The sequence below is a fragment of the Mobula hypostoma genome, chromosome X1, assembly GCF_963921235.1.
Source record: "Mobula hypostoma chromosome X1, sMobHyp1.1, whole genome shotgun sequence".
NCBI classification, from domain to species: domain Eukaryota; kingdom Metazoa; phylum Chordata; class Chondrichthyes; order Myliobatiformes; family Myliobatidae; genus Mobula; species Mobula hypostoma.
The window spans coordinates 68,790,248-68,812,289 of NC_086128.1; the positions used below are offsets into that span (position 1 = coordinate 68,790,248).

The 22,042-nt window shown below is 53.1% G+C and overlaps 1 protein-coding gene across 1 annotated transcript in view; it reads right to left on the bottom strand.

Annotated features, from left to right (window-relative positions):
* Positions 1-8,764: 8,764 nt before the first annotated feature.
* Positions 8,765-22,042, bottom strand: part of LOC134340214 (migration and invasion enhancer 1-like) — a 33,407-nt gene continuing 20,129 nt past the window's right edge. The window contains exons 4-5 of the mRNA XM_063037189.1: positions 12,789-12,865; positions 8,765-10,164 (exon numbers count right to left, since the gene is read on the bottom strand). Of these exons, the coding sequence (XP_062893259.1) occupies positions 10,081-10,164; positions 12,789-12,865 (161 nt within the window). The 3' untranslated portion in view covers positions 8,765-10,080. The remainder of the gene's footprint in view (positions 10,165-12,788; positions 12,866-22,042) is intronic.

Below are 22,042 nucleotides of genomic sequence, written 5' to 3' on the forward strand. Positions count from 1 at the left end.
AGTCTCTGAGGGCAATAGCAGTATTCAGTGGCCCGTTTCGTACCAGGCGAGAGCTGAATATCGCATCGTTCCTCTCGAGGAATGGTGTTCAAAATGAAATGAAAAACAAAGTCCCAGGTGTTCTGTTTACAGGTCGGAAGGCACAGACCAGATGCGGCTCATTTGGTCCTCTGCCAGCCGCTCAGTCAATTGCTTGCTGGTTTCATGCTGCTTCCCTGAGAGTCGAGAATCAGGAGCTCACAGCACAGACTGCATGACCCTGGTGGGACCACCATCGCTTGGTCGAGGAGATGCTCCAAACCCCTCACCACCCCCACCCCCATCTCTCCCAGGTGAAAAAAGAGGGATCGTATGCCATTAATTTGAGGAGCGGACATGGAGAGGATGTTTCCTACAGTGGGGGAGTCTAGGACCAGAGGACACAGATAGAGTGGATGTGGAGAGGATGTTTCCTATAGTGGGGGAGTCTAGGACCAGAGGGCACAGATAGAGTGGATGTGGAGAGGATGTTTCCTATAGTGGGGGAGTCTAGGACCAGAGGACACAGATAGAGTGGATGTGGAGAGGATGTTTCCTATAGTGGGGGGAGTCTAGGACCAGAGGGCACAGATAGAGTGGATGTGGAGAGGATGTTTTCTGTGGTGGGGGAGTCTAGGACCAGAGGACACAGATGGAGTGGATGTGGAGAGGATGTTTCCTGTGGTGGGGGGAGTCTAGGACCAGAGGACACAGATAGAGTGGGTGTGGAGAGGATGTTTCCTATACTGGGGGAGTCTAGGACCAGAGGACACAGATAGAGTGGATGTGGAGAGGATGTTTCCTATAGTGGGGGGAGTCTAGGACCAGAGGGCACAGATAGAGTGGATGTGGAGAGGATGTTCAATCCTCCAGAACCTCTCCCGTCCTCATGGATGATGCAAAGATCATTGCCAGAGGCTCAGTAATCTCCTCCCTTGCATCCCACAGTAGCCTGGGGTACATCCCGTCCGGTCCTGGTGACTTATCCAACTTGATGCTTTCCAAAAGCTCCAGCACATCCTATTCCTTAATATCTACGTGCTCAAGCTTTTCAGTCCACTGTAAGTCATCCCTACCATAGCCAAGATCCTTTTCCGTAGTGAATACTGAAGCAAAGTATTCATTAAGTGCCTGCACTATTTCCTCCGGTTCCATACACACTTTTCCACTCTCACACTTGGTTGGTCCTATTCTCTCATATCTTATCCTCTTGCTCTTCACATACTTGACCCCATGCCTTGGGGTTTTCCTTAATCCTGTCTGACAAGGCCTTCTCACGGCCCCTTCTGTCTCTCCTAATTTTATTCTTAAGCTCCTTCCTGCTTTTCTTCTTGACTAGATTTACAATAGCCTTGGTACACCATGGTTCCTGTACCCTACCATCCTTTCCCTGTCTCATTGGAACGTATCTGCGCAGAACCCCACGCGAATATCCCCTGAACATTTGCCACATTTCTTCCATGCGTTTCCCTGAGAACCTCTGTTTCCAATTTCAGAAGGGCCACGTAAATAAATAAAGTGAGGTTCGCAAGAGCGGGATAAACCCAGACCAGCTGACGAATCCCCTGTCCATCCGTGCTCGATCTTCAGCCACGTGCGGTTGGTGGTTTTGGCCGTACTATGGACTGGCACCTCTCACCACAGTTCCGCGTGTGTTTAATCCAGACCCTGTGTGTCTCCAGCCCCGGTCCACACACACGGACCAGCACGGTAACGTTTTAATATGTTATGCGAGGCCTCCCTCAAGTTCAAACCAACTTCTTTCTTTCTTTTTCAATCTTTGTATTAGTTTCAACATCATACACATTACAAAAAATAAGTACAGAGCAATTGGGATTGTATTAATTAATAATAATTATAAAAGCTTACAGTCAGGTAACACACAGTTAGTAAACCTCCCAAAATCACACAATTAACAATAAAATATATAAAGAATATACAAAAAAATACAAAATAATCGTAAAAAAAAACAGAAAAAGAAAAAAAAATATATCCCCTAAAAAAAACTAATCTACCCAAACTAAAAGAAAACTAAGGAAAAGAAAATAAATGGCTGTTATGATACCTCAGATAGAACCAATAGCTTCACCACTTCCGCTCCTCTCCCCATATATTGAAATCACAAAATAGATTGGCAAGGGTCAAATTACATCATGTGGAAATATTGAATAAATGGTCTCCAAGTCTCATCATATTTAATTGATGGGTCATAAATGACACTTCTAGTTTTTTCTAGGTTTAAACAAGATATCGTTCAAGAGAACCAATGAAATGTAGTTGGAGGACTAATCCCTTTCCAGTTCAGCAGTACAGATCTTCTAGCCATTAGAATAACAAAAGCAACCATCCGACAGGCTGAAGAGGTCAAATTAAAACCAACTTCTAACCAGGCGTGACAAGCAGTAGGGAGGGGCAGTAAAATCGGAGTTACACGGAGCGGGGATGGAACCTCCCTGCTAAAGGACATCAGGTGTGAACACAAAGGAATTGCTGGAGGTTCGTAGAGCATAGAATTACAGCACAGGCCCTTCGGCCCACAATGCTGTGCCAGCCCTTTAACCTGCTCTCAGATTGATCTGACCCACCCATATGCTTATGTAAGTCTCTCAAACGTCCCTATTGCACCTGCCTCTGCCATCACCCCCGGCAAGGCATTTCACGCACCCACGGCGCTCCGTGCCAAAACAAAACTTACCCCTGAATTTAAACGCAAACAACAGGAATTCTGCAGATGCTGGAAATTCAAGCAACACACATCACAGTTGCTGGTGAACGCAGCAGGACAGGCAGCATCTCTAGGAAGAGGTACAGTCGACGTTTCAGGCCGAGACCCTTCGTCAGGACTAACTGAAGGAAGAGTGAGTAAGGGATTTGAAAGTTGGAGGGGGAAGGGGAGATCCAAAATGACAGGAGAAGACAGGAGGGGGAGGGATGGAGCCGAGAGCTGGACAGGTGATAGGCAAAAGGGGATACGAGAGGATCATGGGACAGGAGGTCCGGGAAGAAAGACGGGGGGGGGGAACCCAGAGGGTGGGCAAGGGGTATAGTCAGAGGGACAGAGGGAGAAAAAGGAGAGTGAGAGAAAGAATGTGTGTATATAAATAAGTAACAGATGGGGTACGAGGGGGAGGTGGGGCATTAGCAGAAGTTAGAGAAGTCGATATTCATGCCATCAGGTTGGAGGCTACCCAGACGGAATATAAGGTGTTGTTCCTCCAACCTGAGTGTGGCTTCATCTTTACAGTAGAGGAGGCCGTGGATAGACATGTCAGAATGGGAATGGGATGTGGAATTAAAATGTGTGGCCACTGGGAGATCCTGCTTTCTCTGGCGGACAGAGCGTAGATGTTCAGCAAAGCGGTCTCCCAGTCTGCGTCGGGTCTCGCCAATATATAAAAGGCCACATCGGGAGCACCGGACGCAGTATATCACCCCAGTCGACTCACAGGTGAAGTGTTGCCTCACCTGGAAGGACTGTTTGGGGCCCTGAATGGTGGTAAGGGGGGGAAGTGTAAGGGCATGTGTAGCACTTGTTCTGCTTACACGGATAAGTGCCAGGAGGGAGATCAGTGGGGAGGGATGGGGGGGGACGAATGGACAAGGGAGTTGCGTAGGGAGCGATTCCTGTGGAATGCAGAGAGGGGGGGAGGGAAAGATGTGCTTAGTAGTGGGATCCCGTTGGAGGTGGCGGAAGTTACGGAGAATAATATGTTGGACCCGGAGGCTGGTGGGGTGGTAGGTGAGGACCAGGGGAACCCTATCCCTAGTGGGGTGGTGGGAGGATGGAGTGAGAGCAGATGTACGTGAAATGGGGGAGATGCGTTTAAGAGCAGAGTTGATAGTGGAGGAAGGGAAGCCTCTTTCTTTAAAAAAGGAGGACATCTCCCTCGTCCTGGAATGAAAAGCCTCATCCTGAGAGCAGATGCAGCGGAGACGGAGGAATTGCGAGAAGGGGGTGGCGTTTTTGCAAGAGACAGGGTGAGAAGAGGAATAGTCCAGATAGTTACCCCTGAATTCCCTGGATACGTTCTCCCAACACTTTAAAGTTATGCCCCCCCACCCCCAACCCTGGGGAAAAAGTCTCTGGCTGTCCACTCGATCTGTGTTTCTTATCATCTTCTACCAAGTCTCCTCTCATCCTGCTCCACTCCAAAGAGAAAAAACTCAACCTGTTCTCAAGAAGACACACCCTGCAATCCAGCCAGCATCCTGGTAGATCTCCTCCGCACCCTCTCTGCAGTTCCCTCCTGTGATGAGGTGGCCGGAACCGAGCACAGTATCCCAAGTGTGGCCTAACCAGGGTTTTAATCGCACCTCGCGGCTCTTGAACTCGACGCCCTGACTAGCGAAGGCCAACGCTTTCTTATCCACCCTGTCAGCTCGCGTGGCAACGGGCAACTTTGAGTAACCTGCGGGCGTGGATCCCAAGATCCCTCGCCAAAGAGCGTGCACCACGGGTTACCCTATTCCACGTTCACAGACGGCTGCACAGGTCAGGTCATTTTGTGGGGGGCAATAGATTCTTTACGAGTAAGGTTGTGTGGAGAAGGCAGGAGGGGTTACCATAGTCATAGCCATACTTTATTGATCCCAGGGGAAATTGGTTTTCGTTACAGTTGCACCATAAATAATAAATAGTAATAAAACCATAAATAGTTAAATAGTAATATGTAAATTATGCCAGGAAATAAGTCCAGGATCAGCCTATTGGCTCAGGGTGTCTGACCCTCCAAGGGAGGAGTTGTAAAGTTTGATGGCCACAGGCAGGAATGACTTCCTATGACGCTCTGTGTTGCATCTCGGTGGAATGAGTCTCTGGCTGAATGTACTCCTGTGCCCACCCAGTACATTATGTAGTGGATGGGAGACATTGTCCAAGATGGCATGCAACTTGGACAGCATCCTCTTTTCAGACACCACTGTCAGAGAGTCCAGTTCCATCCCCACAACATCACTGGCCTTACGAATGAGTTTGTTGATTCTGCTGGTGTCTGCTACCCTCAGCCTGCTGCCCCAGCACACAACAGCAAACATGATCGCACTGGCCACCACAGACTCGTAGAACATCCTCAGCATCGTCCGGCAGATGTTAAAGGACCTCAGTCTCCTCAGGAAATAGAGACGGCTCCGACCCTTCTTGTAGACAGCCTCAGTGTTCTTTGATCAGTCCAGTTTATTGTCAATTTGTATCCCCAGGCATTTGTAATCCTCCACCATGTCCACACTGACCCCCTGGATGGAAACAGGGGTCACCGGTACTTTAGCCCTCCTCAGGTCTACCACCAGCTCCTTAGTCTTTTTCACATTAAGCTGTGGATAATTCTGCTCACACCATGTGACAAAGTTTCCTACCATAGCCCTGTACTCAGCCTCATCTCCCCTGCTGATGCATCCAACTATGGCTGAGTCATCAGAAAACTTCTGAAGATGACAAGACTCTGTGCAGTAGTTGGAGTCCGAGGTGTAAATGGTGAAGAGAAAGGGAGACAAGACAGTCCCCTGTGGAGCCCCGGTGCTGCTGATCACTCTGTCGGACACACAGTGTTGCAAGCACACGTACCAGGGGAATAAATTAGCCGTGATGTGTCAGCGGAGCAGTCTCAATGGGCTGAATGGCCTAATTCTGCTCATGTATCATAATGCAGGAGAAACCCACGGTGACAGGGAGGGCCCACACCGCACACTGACAGTCCCAGAGCGAAACGAACCCAGGCTCCTGCCACCCCACCCACTGGGATCGCCTCTGGATGGATAGATTGGAAGAATGGGCAAAGAAGTGGCAAGTGAAATACAATGCTGGAAAGTGTATGGTTATGCACTTTGGCAGAAGAAATAAATGGGCAGACTATTATTTAAGTGGGGAGAGAATTCAAAGTTTGGAGATGCAATGGGACTTGGGAGTCTTCGTGCAGGATACCCTTAATGTTAACCTCCAGGTTGAGTCAGTGGTAAAGAAGGCGAATGCAATGTTGGCATTCATTTCTAGAGGAATAGAGTACAGGAGCAGGGATGTGATGTTGAGGCTCTATAAGGCGCTGGTGAGACCTCACTTGGAGTACTGTGGGCAGTTTTGGTCTCCTTATTTAAGAAAGGATGTGCTGACTTTGGAAAGAGTACGGAGAAGATTCACTGGAATGATTCCGGGAATGAGAGGGTTAACATGTGAGGAACATTTGTCCGCTCTTGGACTGTATTCCTTGGAGTTTAGAAGAATGAGGGGAGACCTGATAGAAACATTTCGAATGCTGAAAGGCATGGACAGAGTGGACGTGGCAAAGTTGTTTCCTATGATGGGGGAGTCTAGTACGAGAGGGCATGACTTAAGGATTGAAGGGTGCCCATTCAGAACAGCGATGCAAAGAATTTTTTTTTAGCCAGAGGGTGGTGAATCTATAGAATTTGTTGCCACGGGCGGCAGTGGAGACCAAGTCATTGGGTGTATTTAAGGCAGAGATTGATAGGTATCTGAGTAGCCAGGGCATCAAAGGTTATGGTGAGAAGGCGGGGGAGTGGGACTAAGTGGGAGAATGGATCAGCTCATGATAAAATGGCAGAGCAGACTCGATGGGCCGAATGGCTCCTTGGTCTTATGGTCTTTTCCTCAAAACCCGAGAGAATGCAGTCCTAGTCAATGCAGACTCCTGTATGATTGCCTCACCGTTCTAGAACCCGTCTCTCATTATGGGCAAGGTGGGATTGCTGGGTAATAAAACGGATGCGTTGACGGTGCTAGCCGGGAGTCAGAGAACAGTTCAGGAGAGCAGTGTTACGTGTTTTACTGAAACGTGGCTGCACGAGGACATACCCGACCAAAACGTTTCCATAGAGGGCTTCCAGACCGTTCGGGCTGACCGGCAGTGCACTGAGAGCGGTAAGCGTAAAGGAGGGGGGCTTGCTGTTCTGGTTAACAACAGATGGTGCAATCCTGGTCAAGGAACCTGTTTGTAGCCCGGATATTGAACTTTTTGCTGTTGGACTCCGGCCAAAGGAAATCTCACATGCAATTGTGGTTGTTGTGTACATCCCTCCCTCTGCCAAGCCGACGTCAGCGTGTAACATCATTTACACCGTTGAGCACAGGAGTACATTCAGCCAGAGACTCATTCCACCGAGATGCAACACAGAGCGTCATAGGAAGTCATTCTTGCCTGGGGCCATCAAACTTTACAACTCCTCCCTTGGAGGGTCAGACACCCTGAGCCAATAGGCTGGTCCTGGATTTATTTCCGTCTGGCATGGTTTACATATTATTATTTGATTGTTTGTGGTTTTGTATTGCTATGTTTGTACTCTGTTCTTGGTTGGTGCAACTGTAACAAAACCCAATTTCCCTCAGGATCAATAATGTCTATCTATCTATCGCTGTCACCATCCCATAGACCGAGACCCTTCATCAGGACTGCACAGGAAGGGGGAAGAAACCAGGTGAGGGGGAGGAATGGGGAGGAATACCCGCTGACGGGTGATAGGCGAGACCAGGTGAGGGGAGAGGATAACCAGCTGACAGGTGATGGGCGAGACCAGGTGAGGGGAGAGGATAACCAGCTGATGGGTGATGGGTGAGACCAGGTGAGGGGAAGGAGAACCGGCTGGAGGTGAAACCAGGTGAGGGGGAAGGTGGGTGGGTGGGGTGAGAAAGTAGTACAAGCTGACAGGTGAGGGGGGAAGGGGGAGGAGGACAAGCTGGCAGGTGATAGGTGAGACCAGGTGAGGGGGAAGGTGGGTGGTTTGAGGGAGAGAGAAGACGACAAGCTGGCAGGTGACAGGTGAGAGAAGGAGGGTCAAGGGAGGAAGGTGTAACAAGCTGACAGATGAGGGGGAAGGTGGGTGGGTGGGGTGTGAAACAGGTGAGGGGGAGGGGAAGGAGGACAAGCTGACAGGTGAGTGGGGAGGGGAAGGAGGACAAGCTGACAGGTGAGGGGGAGTTGGACGTGCTGACAGGTGATACCAAGTGAGGGGGAGTTGGACTGCTGACAGGTGATACCAGGTGAGGGGGAGTTGGACTGCTGACAGGTGATACCAGGTGAGGGGGAGTTGGACGTGCTGACAGGTGATACCAGGTGAGGGGGAGTTGGACTGCTGACAGGTGATACCAGGTGAGGGGGAGTTGGACTGCTGACAGGTGAGGGGGAATGTGGGTGGGGGAGGGGGTTGAGGTGAGAATCTGGGAGGTGACAGGTGGAAAAGCTAAAGGGTTGAGGAAGGAATCTGACAGGAGGGGGAGAATGAACCACAGGAGAAAGGGAGGAGGAGCAGCAGCACCAGGGGGAAGTGATAGGCAGGTGAGGAGAAGAGAAAACTGATAAGTTTGGGAAGATTATGGCTTGTGGGGAGAACAACCAACATGATTGAATTCTGGAGCAGATGCTGAACGGCCTGACTCTACCCCGATTCCTTATGGACACAAGCGTCCCCCAGTGCACCGAGCCAGTCCTTTCGTTCAACGACGTTGGTGTTCCCATACCAGGCTGCGATGTAGCCAGTCGACATCATCTCCACACACAGCTATAGAAGACTGTCAGAAGTTTTCGATTCCACGTCGAATCTTTGCAAACTCCTGAATAAGCAGGAGGTACTGATGTGCTTTCTCCATAACTACATTTTCGCACTGGGCCCAGAACAGGCCCCCCTGAAACGATAACGCCAAGGAACTTAAAGTTGCTGACCCTCTGAGGACACGTACCCGAGGGCTGGTTTGAATTTTCAGCGTAGGGATTTTATTTATTTTTTTTGGTAATAACTGGGGTGAACTAACGACGCAAGGCTTAGAGAGTGCAAATATTTTAATCATATTAGTTGACAGATCACAAACAGATTCAAATCATGATTGTTTGTAAAAAAAAACTTCCGTTCTGAAGTTAGTGACTTGCTGCCCTGTTTGGAAAAGGGTTTCTTTTCTTTTTCTTCTTATTTTAACCACGTGTTTCGGTTAAAATAGTCATTTACAGAAACCGATTCCAAGTATGCAGCGTGCCAGAAACTTCAATTAAACGGCAAGTGTTTCAGGAAAAACCCTCAGCATGAAAAAAAAATCAGAGACACAGGCACAGTACGTACAGGTTCTGCGCAGGCCAAACACCGGCCTGTCCCCCGACACCGCAGGACAATCAGTGTGAACCCAATACATGGCTGGCAAAGGACACAGCAGGAAATCGACCAGTTGCCGACTATGGGCAGAGAAACGGCAGGCGTTGCTTAATCTGGGCAAGTGTGAAGTGTTGTGCCCCAGGTAGGTCAAATGCCAGGAAACAGTATGGTGTTAAGGGCAAGTGTTGATGAGCTGGGGGTGGGGGGGATCCTGGGGTCCAAATTCGTAGCCCCCTGAAAGTGGTTACGCAGGTTGACAGGGTGGTTTTGAAGGCACACGGCACGCTTGCCTATAGTAGTCGAGGCAGTGAGTTCAAAAGTCAGGAAGTTATAAAACTCTGGTTTGGTCACACCTGGAGTATCGCACACAATTCTGGTCGTCCCCACGAGAGGAAGGATGTTGAGGCTTTGGAGAGGGGGCAGAAGAGGTTCGCCAGGATGCCGCCTGGTTTGGAGGGCGTGCGCTACAAGGAGAGGTCAAACGGCTTTTGGGTTGTTTTCTCTGGAGCAGTAGAGGATGAGGAGAAATCTGATAGGGGCTCATTGGATAGAGTAGACAAGGAGTATCTTTTCTCTCCACCCCCCCCCCCCAGGGTTGAAATGTCTCACACCAGAGGGCATGAGTTTAAAGTGAGAGGGGGTAATTTCAAAGGAGATGTGAGGGTCAAGAATGGGGGGTGCCTGGGGTGGTGGTAGAGGCAGATACATTAGGGACTTCTAGGAGATGTTTGGGCACATGAATGTGAGGAAAATGTAAGGGATATGGACATTGTGCAGGCGGAAGGGATTAGTTTAGTTGGTCATATGATTACTAACTTAATCGGTTCGGTGCAACATCGCGGGCAGAGGGACCAACCCCCCCCCCAGTGCTGTGATTTGAATTACAGATTCCACGCCACCCACTAGACGTGGGTTAAGAGCCGAGAGTAGAGCAGGTTATGAAACCAGGAGGAGCAGAAGGCATGGCAAGCAGTTTTATAGAATGATGCATGGAGGACGGCTGTTTTCGATCTTCTCTATGTCTGTGCCTTGGCTGGCCTTCTCGATGGCGCTGAGAATCTGAAACAGAGAAATAACCAGGCAGACCTTAGCGATCAGTGTCAGTAACGCAGAGAACCGCGGCTCAGTGGTATCCATCCCATTCTATAAAACACGAGCTCTAAAGCTGGGTTGAGCGGTTTTCCGATCTTGGCAACTTATTTGCGGCCCCGACGATGTCTCCTCGCACGGCGGCAGAATGCTCGTATGTAATCCGCCAAGATCAGACAACAAAACGGGCTGACTGGTGGCACGACGACATCGGCGCCGGACCCGGGAGCGGAGGTTCCCGGGTTCGAAACCAGTTGGGTCCGCTCCCGAGTACGCTTTCCATCCCTGTCAGGTCGAGTGTCGAGATCGCAACTCGGCCTCGTAAGATGAAGGGAAAATACTGCGAAAATGTCTGTGAGGAGTGGTGCGCCACACAGTCCCTCTCTCTGGCTCCGCACCCTGTAAAAGCCATGAAAAAGACATCACGGACACACAGACATGCCAAAACAAAAAAAAAATCAGACAACAACTCAACCCAACTATCGGCTACATGCTCTCCGAGTCATTTCTGGAATGAGCATGGAAACGCGCGCTCGTTGGCTACTTTATTCGATACCCCCCGCTCGTTAACGCAAGTGTCTAACCAGCCAATCAGCGGCAGCAACTCAATGCATGAGAACACGCAGACACGGTCGGGGGTTCAGACCAAACACCAGGAGGGGGAAGAAACGTGATCCAAGTGACTTTGACTGTGTGGAGTGATTGTTGGTGATTCTGAGTATCTCAGAAACTGATCTCCTGGGATTTTCCACGTGATCCAAGCGACTTTGACTGTGTGGAGTGATTGTTGGTGATTCTGAGTATCTCAGAAACTGATCTCCTGGGATTTTCCACGTGATCCAAGCGACTTTGACTGTGTGGAGTGATTGTTGGTGATTCTGAGTATCTCAGAAACTGATCTCCTGGGATTTTCCACGTGATCCAAGTGACTTTGACTGTGTGGAGTGATTGTTGGTGATTCTGAGTATCTCAGAAACTGATCTCCTGGGATTTTCCACGTGATCCAAGTGACTTTGACTGTGTGGAGTGATTGTTGGTGATTCTGAGTATCTCAGAAACTGATCTCCTGGGATTTTCCACGTGATCCAAGTGACTTTGACTGTGTGGAGTGATTGTTGGTGATTCTGAGTATCTCAGAAATTGATCTCCTGGGATTTCGCACACACAGAGCTTAAGGAAAACGGTGTGGAAAAATTTACAAAAAACATCCAGTGAGTGGCAGTTCTGTGGGTGAAAACGCCTTGTTAATGGGAGAGGTTGGAGGAGAATGGTCAGATTGGTTCAAGCCACGATAACCCAAATAAGGAGGAGGAGAAGATGGTGGCGCGACACAGCGTGCGCGGCCGCTCCGAAATGATATCGTATCTGTTAAGTAGGTACCGTGCACAATTGATGGAGACAGACGTGAGAAGCACAGAGGAACATCTGGAGAAACTTCTGAAATGCCTGTCACTGCGCGATCGAGAATCTCCGGAGGGGAAGGCCCCCAAGTCCTCGGCTTTGCCTGTTGCCGGGACCGGGATCGAAGTGCTCGGCAGAGATGGTGCTCGGTGTTGGAGGCTCGAAGTTTTCGGACGGACTCAAGGGTCAGCCGTGGTCGGGTGCTTCCAGGGTGCTGCATCGGCAAGTTTGCGGCGCTGGAAGCTCATGGCAGGGAGAGTTTTCTTCCTTCTCCCGTCTGCGTGAGATGATGGGACTTTCGAGAGACTTTGAGACTTTTTTTTTTCTACCGTGCCCATGGTCTGTTCTTTATCAAATTACGGTATTGCTTTGCACTGTTGTAACTATATGTTATAATTATGTGGTTTTGTCAGTTTTTCCAGTCGGTTTGTCTTGTGTTTCTGTGATATAATTCTGGAGGAACATTGTATCATTTCTTAATGCATGCATTACTAAATGACAATAAAAAGAGGACTGCGTGTCCTCATAATCTAATCTAATGCACCACTCCCTTTATGGAAAACCTACAGCCAGCCGGATGAGCAAATATCCTGAATAATGCGGGTGCCCAGAAGTCACACTTAAACACGAGGCCCGTGGTCGCCCATGGACGTTGCGTCCTCGATGTCTATGTGGTACACAAGCCAGGACAGTACGACACGGAGAGAGCGAGCTGTTGCCCGTGTAGCAGGCTCCCCCTCTCGACGCAGCTGATGAACCCAGAGGAACGGCAGAGACGGATACAGTTTGGCACCAGGAGTTGCCAGTCAGCGTTGAACCCAACGTAGGGACCTCCAGCTCCGGATTTTTCCCTCAGGGTTCACTCCCAAAGCCTTCCCCGTGAGGGCGTACAAGGCAGCGGGAGGTTTGATATCAGTTTTCCTTCTCCCAGATGAGCTGCCAACAATGGCCGCCCGAAGCGATTAGTTTTAAGGCACCAGTAACCCACCTTTGCCCCTTCTCCTGTCAGTCGACACGGTTCCAGAGGGCTTAGTAGCTAAGCCACACATGAAGGCCGGGAGCTGGACTTGCTAATTGAGATGAACGCGATTGGGAGCTTATCCTTACTACCTCCCCCAGCGACGACAACCTTGAAACACAAATGCATATTGATTCAATCTTAAAACAAAATAACAAATGAACGTCTTACTTACATCATTTTCATAAGGAAACCCTTTGGTTTCCAGTTTGGAGAAGACTAGCCGGCCATTGATCTGAATCTCAAAGGTGCCTGAATGAAGAAAGGAAGGAGTTAAAACAGACAATTCCTCAGACACGAGGCACACCCGAAGTCCTCTGGTATCTGGACTATTGTGAGCAGTTTCTGGGACCCTTACCCAAGAAAGGATGTGCTGGCGTTGACCGCAAGACCATAAGATATAGGAGCAGTAGGCCATTCGACCCATCGAGTCTGCTCCGTGATTCGATCATGGGCTGATCCGATTCTTTCAGTCATCCCCACCCCCCCTGCCTTCTCCCCATACCCTGGCTAATCAAGAACCTATCTACCTCTGCCTTGAATACACCCAATGACTTGGCCTCCAACACACCAATGACTTGGCTGCTCCTGTCAACAAAATCCACAGATTTACCGCCCTCTGACTAAAGTAATTTACCCGCATCTCAGTTCTAAAAGGACGTCCTTCAATCCCGAAGTCGTGCCCTCTTGTCCCGGAGGATTGGCCTCTTGGAGAGGGTTCAGCTCTTGTCCCGGAGGATTGGCCTCTTGGTGAGGTTTCAGAGGAGGTTCACCAGAATGATCCCGGGAATGAAAGGGTTAATCTATGAGGTGTGTTTGATGGCTCTGGGCCTGTACTCACTGGAGCGCAGAAGAATGGGGTGGGGGAGGGGGATCTCAATGAAACCTGCTAAATATTAAACGGCCGAGACAGAGTGGATGTGGAGAGGATATTTCCTATAGTGGGGGAGTCCAGGACCAGAGGACACAGATAGAGTGGATATGGAGAGGATGTTTCCTATAGTGGGGGAGTCCAGGACCAGAGGACACAGATAGAGTGGATATGGAGAGGATGTTTCCTATAGTGGGGGAGTCCAGGACCAGAGGACACAGATAGAGTGGATGTGGAGAGGATGTTTCCTATAGTGGGGGAGTCCAGGACCAGAGGAGACAGATAGAGTGGATGTGGAGAGGATGTTTCCTATAGTGGGGGAGTCCAGGACCAGAGGACACAGATAGAGTGGATATGGAGAGGATGTTTCCTATAGTGGGGGAGTCCAGGACCAGAGGACACAGATAGAGTGGATGTGGAGAGGATGTTTCCTATAGTGGGGGAGTCCAGGACCAGAGGAGACAGATAGAGTGGATGTGGAGAGGATATTTCCTATAGTGGGGGAGTCTAGGACCAGAGGGTACAGATAGAGTGGATGTGGAGAGGATGTTTCCTATAGTGGGGGAGTCTAGGACCAGAGGACACAGATAGTGGATGTGGAGAGGATGTTTCCTATAGTGGGGGAGTCTAGGACCAGAAGACACAGATAGAGTGGATGTGGAGAGGATGTTTCCTATAGTGGGGGAGTCTAGGACCAGAGGACACAGAGTGGATGTGGAGAGGATATTTCCTGTAGTGGGGGAGTCTAGGACCAGAGGACACAGCCTCAGAATAAAGGACATCCTTTGGAACAGAGATGAGGAGGAATTCCTTTAGCCGGAGGATGGTGAATCTGTGGAACTTATTGTCCCACACGGTTGTGGAGACCAGGTTCTGGGTGTATTTATGACGGCAGTTGAAAAGTTAATCGGAACTTCTTCACTTGGAGGGTGGAACGAGCCAGCAGAAGGGGTGGATGTGGATTCCATTTCAACATTGAAGAGAAGTTTGGCTAGGTACATGAGTGGGAGTGGTATGGTCAATGAGACTCGAGAGATTAACAGTTTGGCGTGGAGTAGATGGGCTGTTTCTGTTCTGCGACTATGACAAAATGGTGTCAGTGATGGGTGGGGCTCGAGCAACCACCAGCTGAAGTCAGACGTGTGATGGATTAGTTTAAGGTAATTCACTTCAGAAGATCGAATTTCAGGGCACAATACAGGGTTAATGGTAAGACTCTTAGCAGCGTGGAGGGACAGAGGGATTTTGGTGTCCGCGTCCACAGATACCTCGAAGTTGCCGTGCAAGTCAACAGGGTGGTGAAGGAGGCGTAGGGTGCGTTGGCCTTCACTCGTCGGGGGATTGAGTTCAAGAGCCGCGAGATTAGGTTGCAGCTCTGTAAAACCCTGGTGCATTATGTTCAGCTCTGGTCACCTCGTTATAGGAAGGATTAGAGAGGGTGTAGAGCTGATTCACCAGGACGCTGCCTGGATTAGAGAGGGTGCAGAGGAGATTCACCAGGATGCTGCCTGGATCAGAGAGGGTGCAGAGGAGATTCACCAGGATGCTGCCTGGATTAGAGAGGGTGCAGAGGAGATTCACCAGGATGCTGCCTGGATTAGAGAGGGTGCAGAGGAGATTCACCAGGATGTTTCCTGGATCAGAGAGGATGCAGAGGAGATTCACCAGGACGCTGCCTGGATTAGAGAGGGTGCAGAGGAGATTCACCAGGATGCTGCCTGGATTAGAGAGGGTGTAGAGCTGATTCACCAGGACACAGCCTGGATTAGGGAGGGTGTAGAGCTGATTCACCAGGACGCTGCCTGGATTAGAGAGGGTGTGGAGCTGATTCACCAGGACGCTGCCTGGATCAGAGTGGATGTAGAGGAGATTCACCAGGATGCTGCCTGGATTAGAGAGGGTGCAGAGGAGATTCACCAGGATGCTGCCTGGATTAGAGAGGGTGTAGAGCTGATTCACCAGGACACAGCCTGGATTAGAGAGGGTGCAGAGGAGATTCACCAGGATGCTGCCTGGATTAGAGAGGGTGCAGAGGAGATTCACCAGGATGCTGCCTGGATTAGAGAGGATGCAGAGGAGATTCACCAGGATGCTGCCTGGATTAGAGAGGGTGCAGGGGAGATTCACCAGGATGCTGCCTGGATTAGAGAGGGTGCAGAGGAGATTCACCAGGATGCTGCCTGGATTAGAGAGGATGCAGAGGAGATTCACCAGGATGCTGCCTGGATTAGAGAGGGTGCAGAGGAGATTCACCAGGATGCTGCCTGGATTAGAGAGGGTGCAGAGGAGATTCACCAGGATGCTGCCTGGATTAGAGAGGGTGCAGAGGAGATTCACCAGGATGTTTCCTGGATTAGAGAGGTGCAGAGGAGATTCACCAGGATGCTGCCTGGATTAGAGAGGGTGCAGAGGAGATTCACCAGGATGCTGCCTGGATTAGAGAGGGTGCAGAGGAGATTCACCAGGATGCTGCCTGGATTACAGAGGGTGCAGAGGAGATTCACCAGGATGCTGCCTGGATTGGAGAGGGTGCAGAGGAGATTCACCAGGATGCTGCCTGGATTAGAGAGGGTGCAGAGGAGATTCACCAGGATGCTGCCTGGATTAGAGAGGGCGCAGAGGAGATTCACCAGGATGCTGCCTGGATTGGAGAGGGTGCAGAGGAATAGCTAGACAAAACATTTTAAGCAATAACCGTACAATATTGATAAAAAAAGCCATTTTGCCATGTTGAGAGTTAATGATTGAACAGTCATTTCATCCACGTAAAAACAGCTGAGGATGGGGAGCGATTTGAGTATGTTACACAGGGCTCAATATGTAATGCTTTGTCTCAAGATAGAGCAGAGAACACTTGTTTCTTAAAAAAGGAAATATTGTATTTTAAATCTCTGGGGAATGTCAAAATTCAGTCAGTCTGATTGCTGTTGATTGTGTCGTCTTGCTCTTTCGGAACCTAAACTCTAACTAGAGACATCTTTCTTTGAAAGATGTTATGGGTTACTGAATGGTTGGGACTGTGGAGGGGTGGGTCAGTGGGTGATCGGGTTTGTTGAGGGGTGGGTCAGAGGGTGATTGGGGGTGTGGAGGGGTGGGTCAGTGGGTGATGGGGGTGTGGAGGGGTGGGTCAGTGGGTGATTGGGGGTGTGGAGGGGTGGGTCAGTGGGTGATTGGGACTGTGGAGGGGTGGGTCAGAGGGTGATTGGGGGTTATGGAGGGGTGGGTCAGTGGGTGATTGGGGGTGTGGAGGGGTGGGTCAGTGGGTGATTGGGGGTGTGGAGGGGTGGGTCAGTGGGTGATTGGGGATGTGGAGGGGTGGGTCAGTGGGTGATTGGGGGTGTGGAGGGGTGTGTCAATGGGTGATTGGAGGTGTGGAGGGGTGGGTCAGAGGGTGATTGGGGGTGTGGAGGGGTGGGTCAGTGGGTGATTGGGGGCGTGGAGGGGTGGGTCAGTGGCTGATTGGGTGTGTGGAGGGGTGGGTCAGTGGGTGATTGGGTGTGTGGAGGGGTGGAGCAGTGGGGATTGGGGGTGTGGAGGGGTGGGTCAGTGGGTGATTGGGGGTGTGGAGGGGTGGGTCAGTGGGTGATTGGGGGTGTGTGGAGGGGTGGGTCAGTGGGTGATTGGGGGTGTGGAGGGGTGGGTCAGTGGGTGAATGGGGGAGCTGAGGGGTGGGTCAGTGGGTGATTGGGGATGTGGAGGGATGGGTCAGTGGGTGATTGGGGGAGCTGAGGGGTGGGTCAGTGGGTGACTGGGGGTGTGGAGGGGTAGGTCAGTGTGTGATAGGGAGTGTGGAGGGGTGGGTCAGTGGGTGATTGGGGGTGTGGAGGGATGGGTCAGTGGGTGATTGGGGGTGTGGAGGGGTGGGTCAGTGGGTGATTGTGGGTTTGTGGAGGGGTGGGTCAGTGGGTGATTGGGGGTGTGGAGGGGTGGGTCAGTGTGTGATTGGGGATGTGGAGGGATGGGTCAGTGGGTGATTGGGGGTGTGGAGGGGTGGGTCAGTGGGTGATTGGGGGTGTGTGGAGGGGTGGGTCAGTGGGTGATTGGGGGTGTGTGGAGGGGTGGGTCAGTGGGTGATTAGGGGTGTGAAGGGGTAGGTCAGTGGGTGATTAGGGGTGTGGAAGGGTGGGTCAGTGGGTGACTGGGGGTGTGGAGGGGTAGGTCAGTGTGCGACTGGGGGTGTGGAGGGGTGGGTCAGTGGGTGATTGGGGGTGTGGAGGGGTGGGTCAGTAGGTGATTGGGTGTGTGGGGGGGGTGGGTCAGTGGGTGATTGGGGGTGTGGAGGGGTAGGTCAGTGGGTGATTGGGGTGTGGAGAGGTGGGTCAGTGGGGGATTAGTGGTGTGGAGGGGGAGGTCAGTGGGTGATTAGGGGTGTGGAGGGGTGGATCGGTGGGTGATTGGGGGTGTGAAGGGGTGGGTCGGTGGGTGATTGGGGGTGTGAAGGGGTGGGTCAGTGGGTGATTAGGGGTGTGGAGGGGTGCATCAGTGGGTGATTGGGGGTGTGGAGGGGTAGGTCGGTGGGTGATTGGGGCTGTGGAGGGGTAGGTCGGTGGGTGATTGGGGATGTGGAGGGATGGGTCAGTGGGTGATTGGGGGTGTGGAGGGGTGGGTCAGTGGGTGATTGGGGATGTGTGGAGGGGTGGGTCAGTGGGTGATTAGGGGTGTGAAGGGGTGGGTCAGTGGGTGATTAGGGGTGTGGAAGGGTAGGTCAGTGTGTGACTGGGGGTGTGGAGGGGTGGGTCAGTGGGTGATTGGGGGTGTGGAGGGGTGGGTCAGTAGGTGATTGGGTGAGTGGGGGGGGTGGGTCAGTGGCTGATTGGGGGTGTGGAGGGGTAGGTCAGTGGGTGATTGGGGTGTGGAGGGGTGGGTCAGTGGGTGATTGGTGATGTGGAGAGGTGGGTCAGTGGGGGATTAGTGGTGTGGAGGGGGAGGTCAGTGGGTGATTAGGGGTGTGAAGGGGTGGGTCAGTGGGTGATTAGGGGTGTGGAGGGGTGCGTCAGTGGGTGATTGGGGGTGTGGAGGGGTAGGTCGGTGGGTGATTGGGGCTGTGGAGGGGTAGGTCGGTGGGTGATTGGGGATGAGGAGGGGTGGGTCAGTGGGTGATTGGGGGTGTGGAGGGGTGGGTCAGTGGGTGATTGGGGGTGTGGAGGGGTGGGTCAGTGGGTGATTGGGGGTGTGGAGGGGTGGGTAAGTGGGTGATTGGGGGTGTGGAGGGGTGGGTCAGTGGGTGATTGGGGGTGTGGAGGGGTGTGTCAATGGGTGATTGGAGGTGTGGAGGGGTGGGTCAGAGGGTGATTGGGGCTGTGGAGGGGTGGGTCAGTGGGTGATTGGGGGCGTGGAGGGGTGGGTCAGTGGGTGATTGGGTGTGTGGAGGGGTGGGTCAGTGGGTGATTGGGTGTGTGGAGGGGTGGAGCAGTGGGGATTGGGGGTGTGGAGGGGTGGGTCAGTGGGTGATTGGGGGTGTGGAGGGGTGGGTCAGTGGGTGATTGGGGGTGTGGAGGGGTGGGTCAGTGGGTGATTCGGTGTGTGGAGGGGTGGGTCAGTGGGTGATTGGGGGTGTGTGGAGGGGTGGGTCAGTGGGTGATTGGGGGTGTGGAGGGGTGGGTCAGTGTGTGATTGGGGGTGTGTGGAGGGGTGGGTCAGTGGGTGATTGGGGGTGTGGAGGGGTGGGTCAGTGTGTGATTGGGGATGTGGAGGGATGGGTCAGTGGGTGATTGGGGGAGCTGAGGGGTGGGTCAGTGGGTGATTGGGGATGTGGAGGGATGGGTCAGTGGGTGATTGGGGGTGTGGAGGGGTGGGTCAGTGGGTGATTGGGGATGTGGAGGGGTGGGTCAGTGGGTGATTGGGGGTGTGTGGAGGGGTGGGTCAGTGGGTAATTGGGGGTGTGTGGAGGGGTGGGTCAGTGGGAGATTAGGGGTGTGAAGGGGTGGGTCAGTGGGTGATTAGGGGTGTGGAAGGGTAGGTCAGTGTGTGACTGGGGGTGTGGAGGGGTGGGTCAGTGGGTGATTGGGGGTGTGGAGGGGTGGGTCAGTAGGTGATTGGGTGTGTGGGGGGGGTGGGTCAGTGGGTGATTGGGGGTGTGGAGGGGTAGGTCAGTGGGTGATTGGGGTGTGGAGGGGTGGGTCAGTGGGTGATTGGTGATGTGGAGAGGTGGGTCAGTGGGGGATTAGTGGTGTGGAGGGGGAGGTCAGTGGGTGATTAGGGGTGTGAAGGGGTGGGTCAGTGGGTGAATAGGGGTGTGGAGGGGTGCGTCAGTGGGTGATTGGGGATGTGGAGGGGTAGGTCGGTGGGTGATTGGGGCTGTGGAGGGGTAGGTCGGTGGGTGATTGGGGATGTGGAGGGATGGGTTAGTGGGTGATTGGGGGTGTGGAGGGGTGGGTCAGTGGGTGATTGGGGGTGTGTGGAGGGGTGGGTCAGTGGGTGATTGGGGGTGTGTGGAGGGGTGGGTCAGTGGGTGATTAGGGGTGTGAAGGGGTGGGTCAGTGGGTGATTAGGGGTGTGGAAGGGTAGGTCAGTGTGTGACTGGGGGTGTGGAGGGGTGGGTCAGTGGGTGATTGGGGGTGTGGAGGGGTGGGTCAGTAGGTGATTGGGTGAGTGGGGGGGTGGGTCAGTGGGTGATTGGGGGTGTGGTGGGTTTGGTCTGTGGGTGTTTGGGGTGTGGAGGGGTGGGTCAGTGGGTGATTGGTGATGTGGAGAGGTGGGTCAGTGGGGGATTAGTGGTGTGGAGGGGGAGGTCAGTGGGTGATTAGGGGTGTGAAGGGGTGGGTCAGTGGGTGATTAGGGGTGTGGAGGGGTGCGTCAGTGGGTGATTGGGGGTGTGGAGGGGTAGGTCGGTGGGTGATTGGGGCTGTGGAGGGGTAGGTCGGTGGGTGATTGGGGATGAGGAGGGGTGGGTCAGTGGGTGATTGGGGGTGTGGAGGGGTGGGTCAGTGGGTGATTGGGGGTGTGGAGGGGTGGGTCAGTGGGTGATCGGGGGTGTGGAGGGGTGGGTCAGTGGGTGATTGGGGGTGCGGAGGGGTGGGTCAGTGGGTGATTGGGGGTTTGGAGGGGTGGGTCAGTGGGGGATTGGGGGTGTGGAGGGGTGGGTCAGTGGGTGATTGGGTGTGTGGGGGGGTCGGTCAGTGGGTGATTGGGCGTGTGAAGGGGTGGGTCAGTGGGTGATTGGGGGTGTGGAGGGGTGTGTCAGTGGGTGATTGGGGCTGTGGAGGGGTAGGTCGGTGGGTGATTGGGGATGTGGAAGGGTGGGTCAGTGGGTAATTGGGGGTCTGGAGGGGTGGGTCAGTGGGTGGATGGGGGTGTGGAGTGTGGGTCAGTAGGTGATTGGTGTGGAGGGGTGGGTCAGTGGGTGATTTAGGGTGTGGAGGGGTGGGTCAGTGGGTGATTGGGGGGAGGGAGAGTGGGTGATTGGGGGTGTAGAGTGGTGGGTCAGTGGGTGATTAGGGGTGTGGAGGGGTGGGTCAGTGTGTGATTGGGGATGTGGAGGGATGGGTCAGTGGGTGATTGGGGGAGCTGAGGGGTGGGTGAGTGGGTGATTGGGGATGTGGAGGGATGGGTCAGTGGGTGATTGGGGGAGCTGAGGGGTGGGTCAGTGGGTGATTGGGGGTGTGGAGGGGTAGGTCAGTGTGTGATTGGGAGTGTGGAGGGGTGGGTCAGTGGGTGATTGGGGGTGTGGAGGGATGGGTCAGTGGGTGATTGGGGGTGTGGAGGGGTGGGTCAGTGGGTGATTGGGGGTGTGTGGAGGGGTGGGTCAGTGGGTGATTGGGGGTGTGGAGGGGTGGGTCAGTGTGTGATTGGGGATGTGGAGGGATGGGTCAGTGGGTGATTGGGGGTGTGGAGGGGTGGGTCAGTGGGTGATTGGGGGTGTGTGGAGGGGTGGGTCAGTGGGTGATTGGGGGTGTGTGGAGGGGTGGGTCTGTGGGTGATTAGGGGTGTGAAGGGGTGGGTCAGTGGGTGATTAGGGGTGTGGAAGGGTAGGTCAGTGTGTGACTGGGGGTGTGGAGGGGTGGGTCAGTGGGTGATTGGGGGTGTGGAGGGGTGGGTCAGTAGGTGATTGGGTGTGTGGGGGGGGTGGGTCAGTGGGTGATTGGGGGTGTGGAGGGGTAGGTCAGTGGGTGATTAGGGGTGTGGAGGGGTGCGTCAGTGGGTGATTGGGGGTGTGGAGGGGTAGGTCGGTGGGTGATTGGGGCTGTGGAGGGGTCGGTCGGCGGGTGATTGGGGATGTGGAGGGATGGGTCAGTGGGTGATTGGGGGTGTGGAGGGGTGGGTCAGTGGGTGATTGGGGGTGTGTGGAGGGGTGGGTCAGTGGGTGATTGGGGGTGTGTGGAGGGGTGGGTCAGTGGGTGATTAGGGGTGTGAAGGGGTGGGTCAGTGGGTGATTGGGGGTGTGGAGGGGTGGGTCAGTGGGTGATCGGGGGTGTGGAGGGGTGGGTCAGTGGGTGATTGGGGGTGCGGAGGGGTGGGTCAGTGGGTGATTGGGGGTTTGGAGGGGTGGGTCAGTGGGTGATTGGGGGTGTGGAGGGGTGGGTCAGTGGGTGATTGGGTGTGTGGGGGGGTCGGTCAGT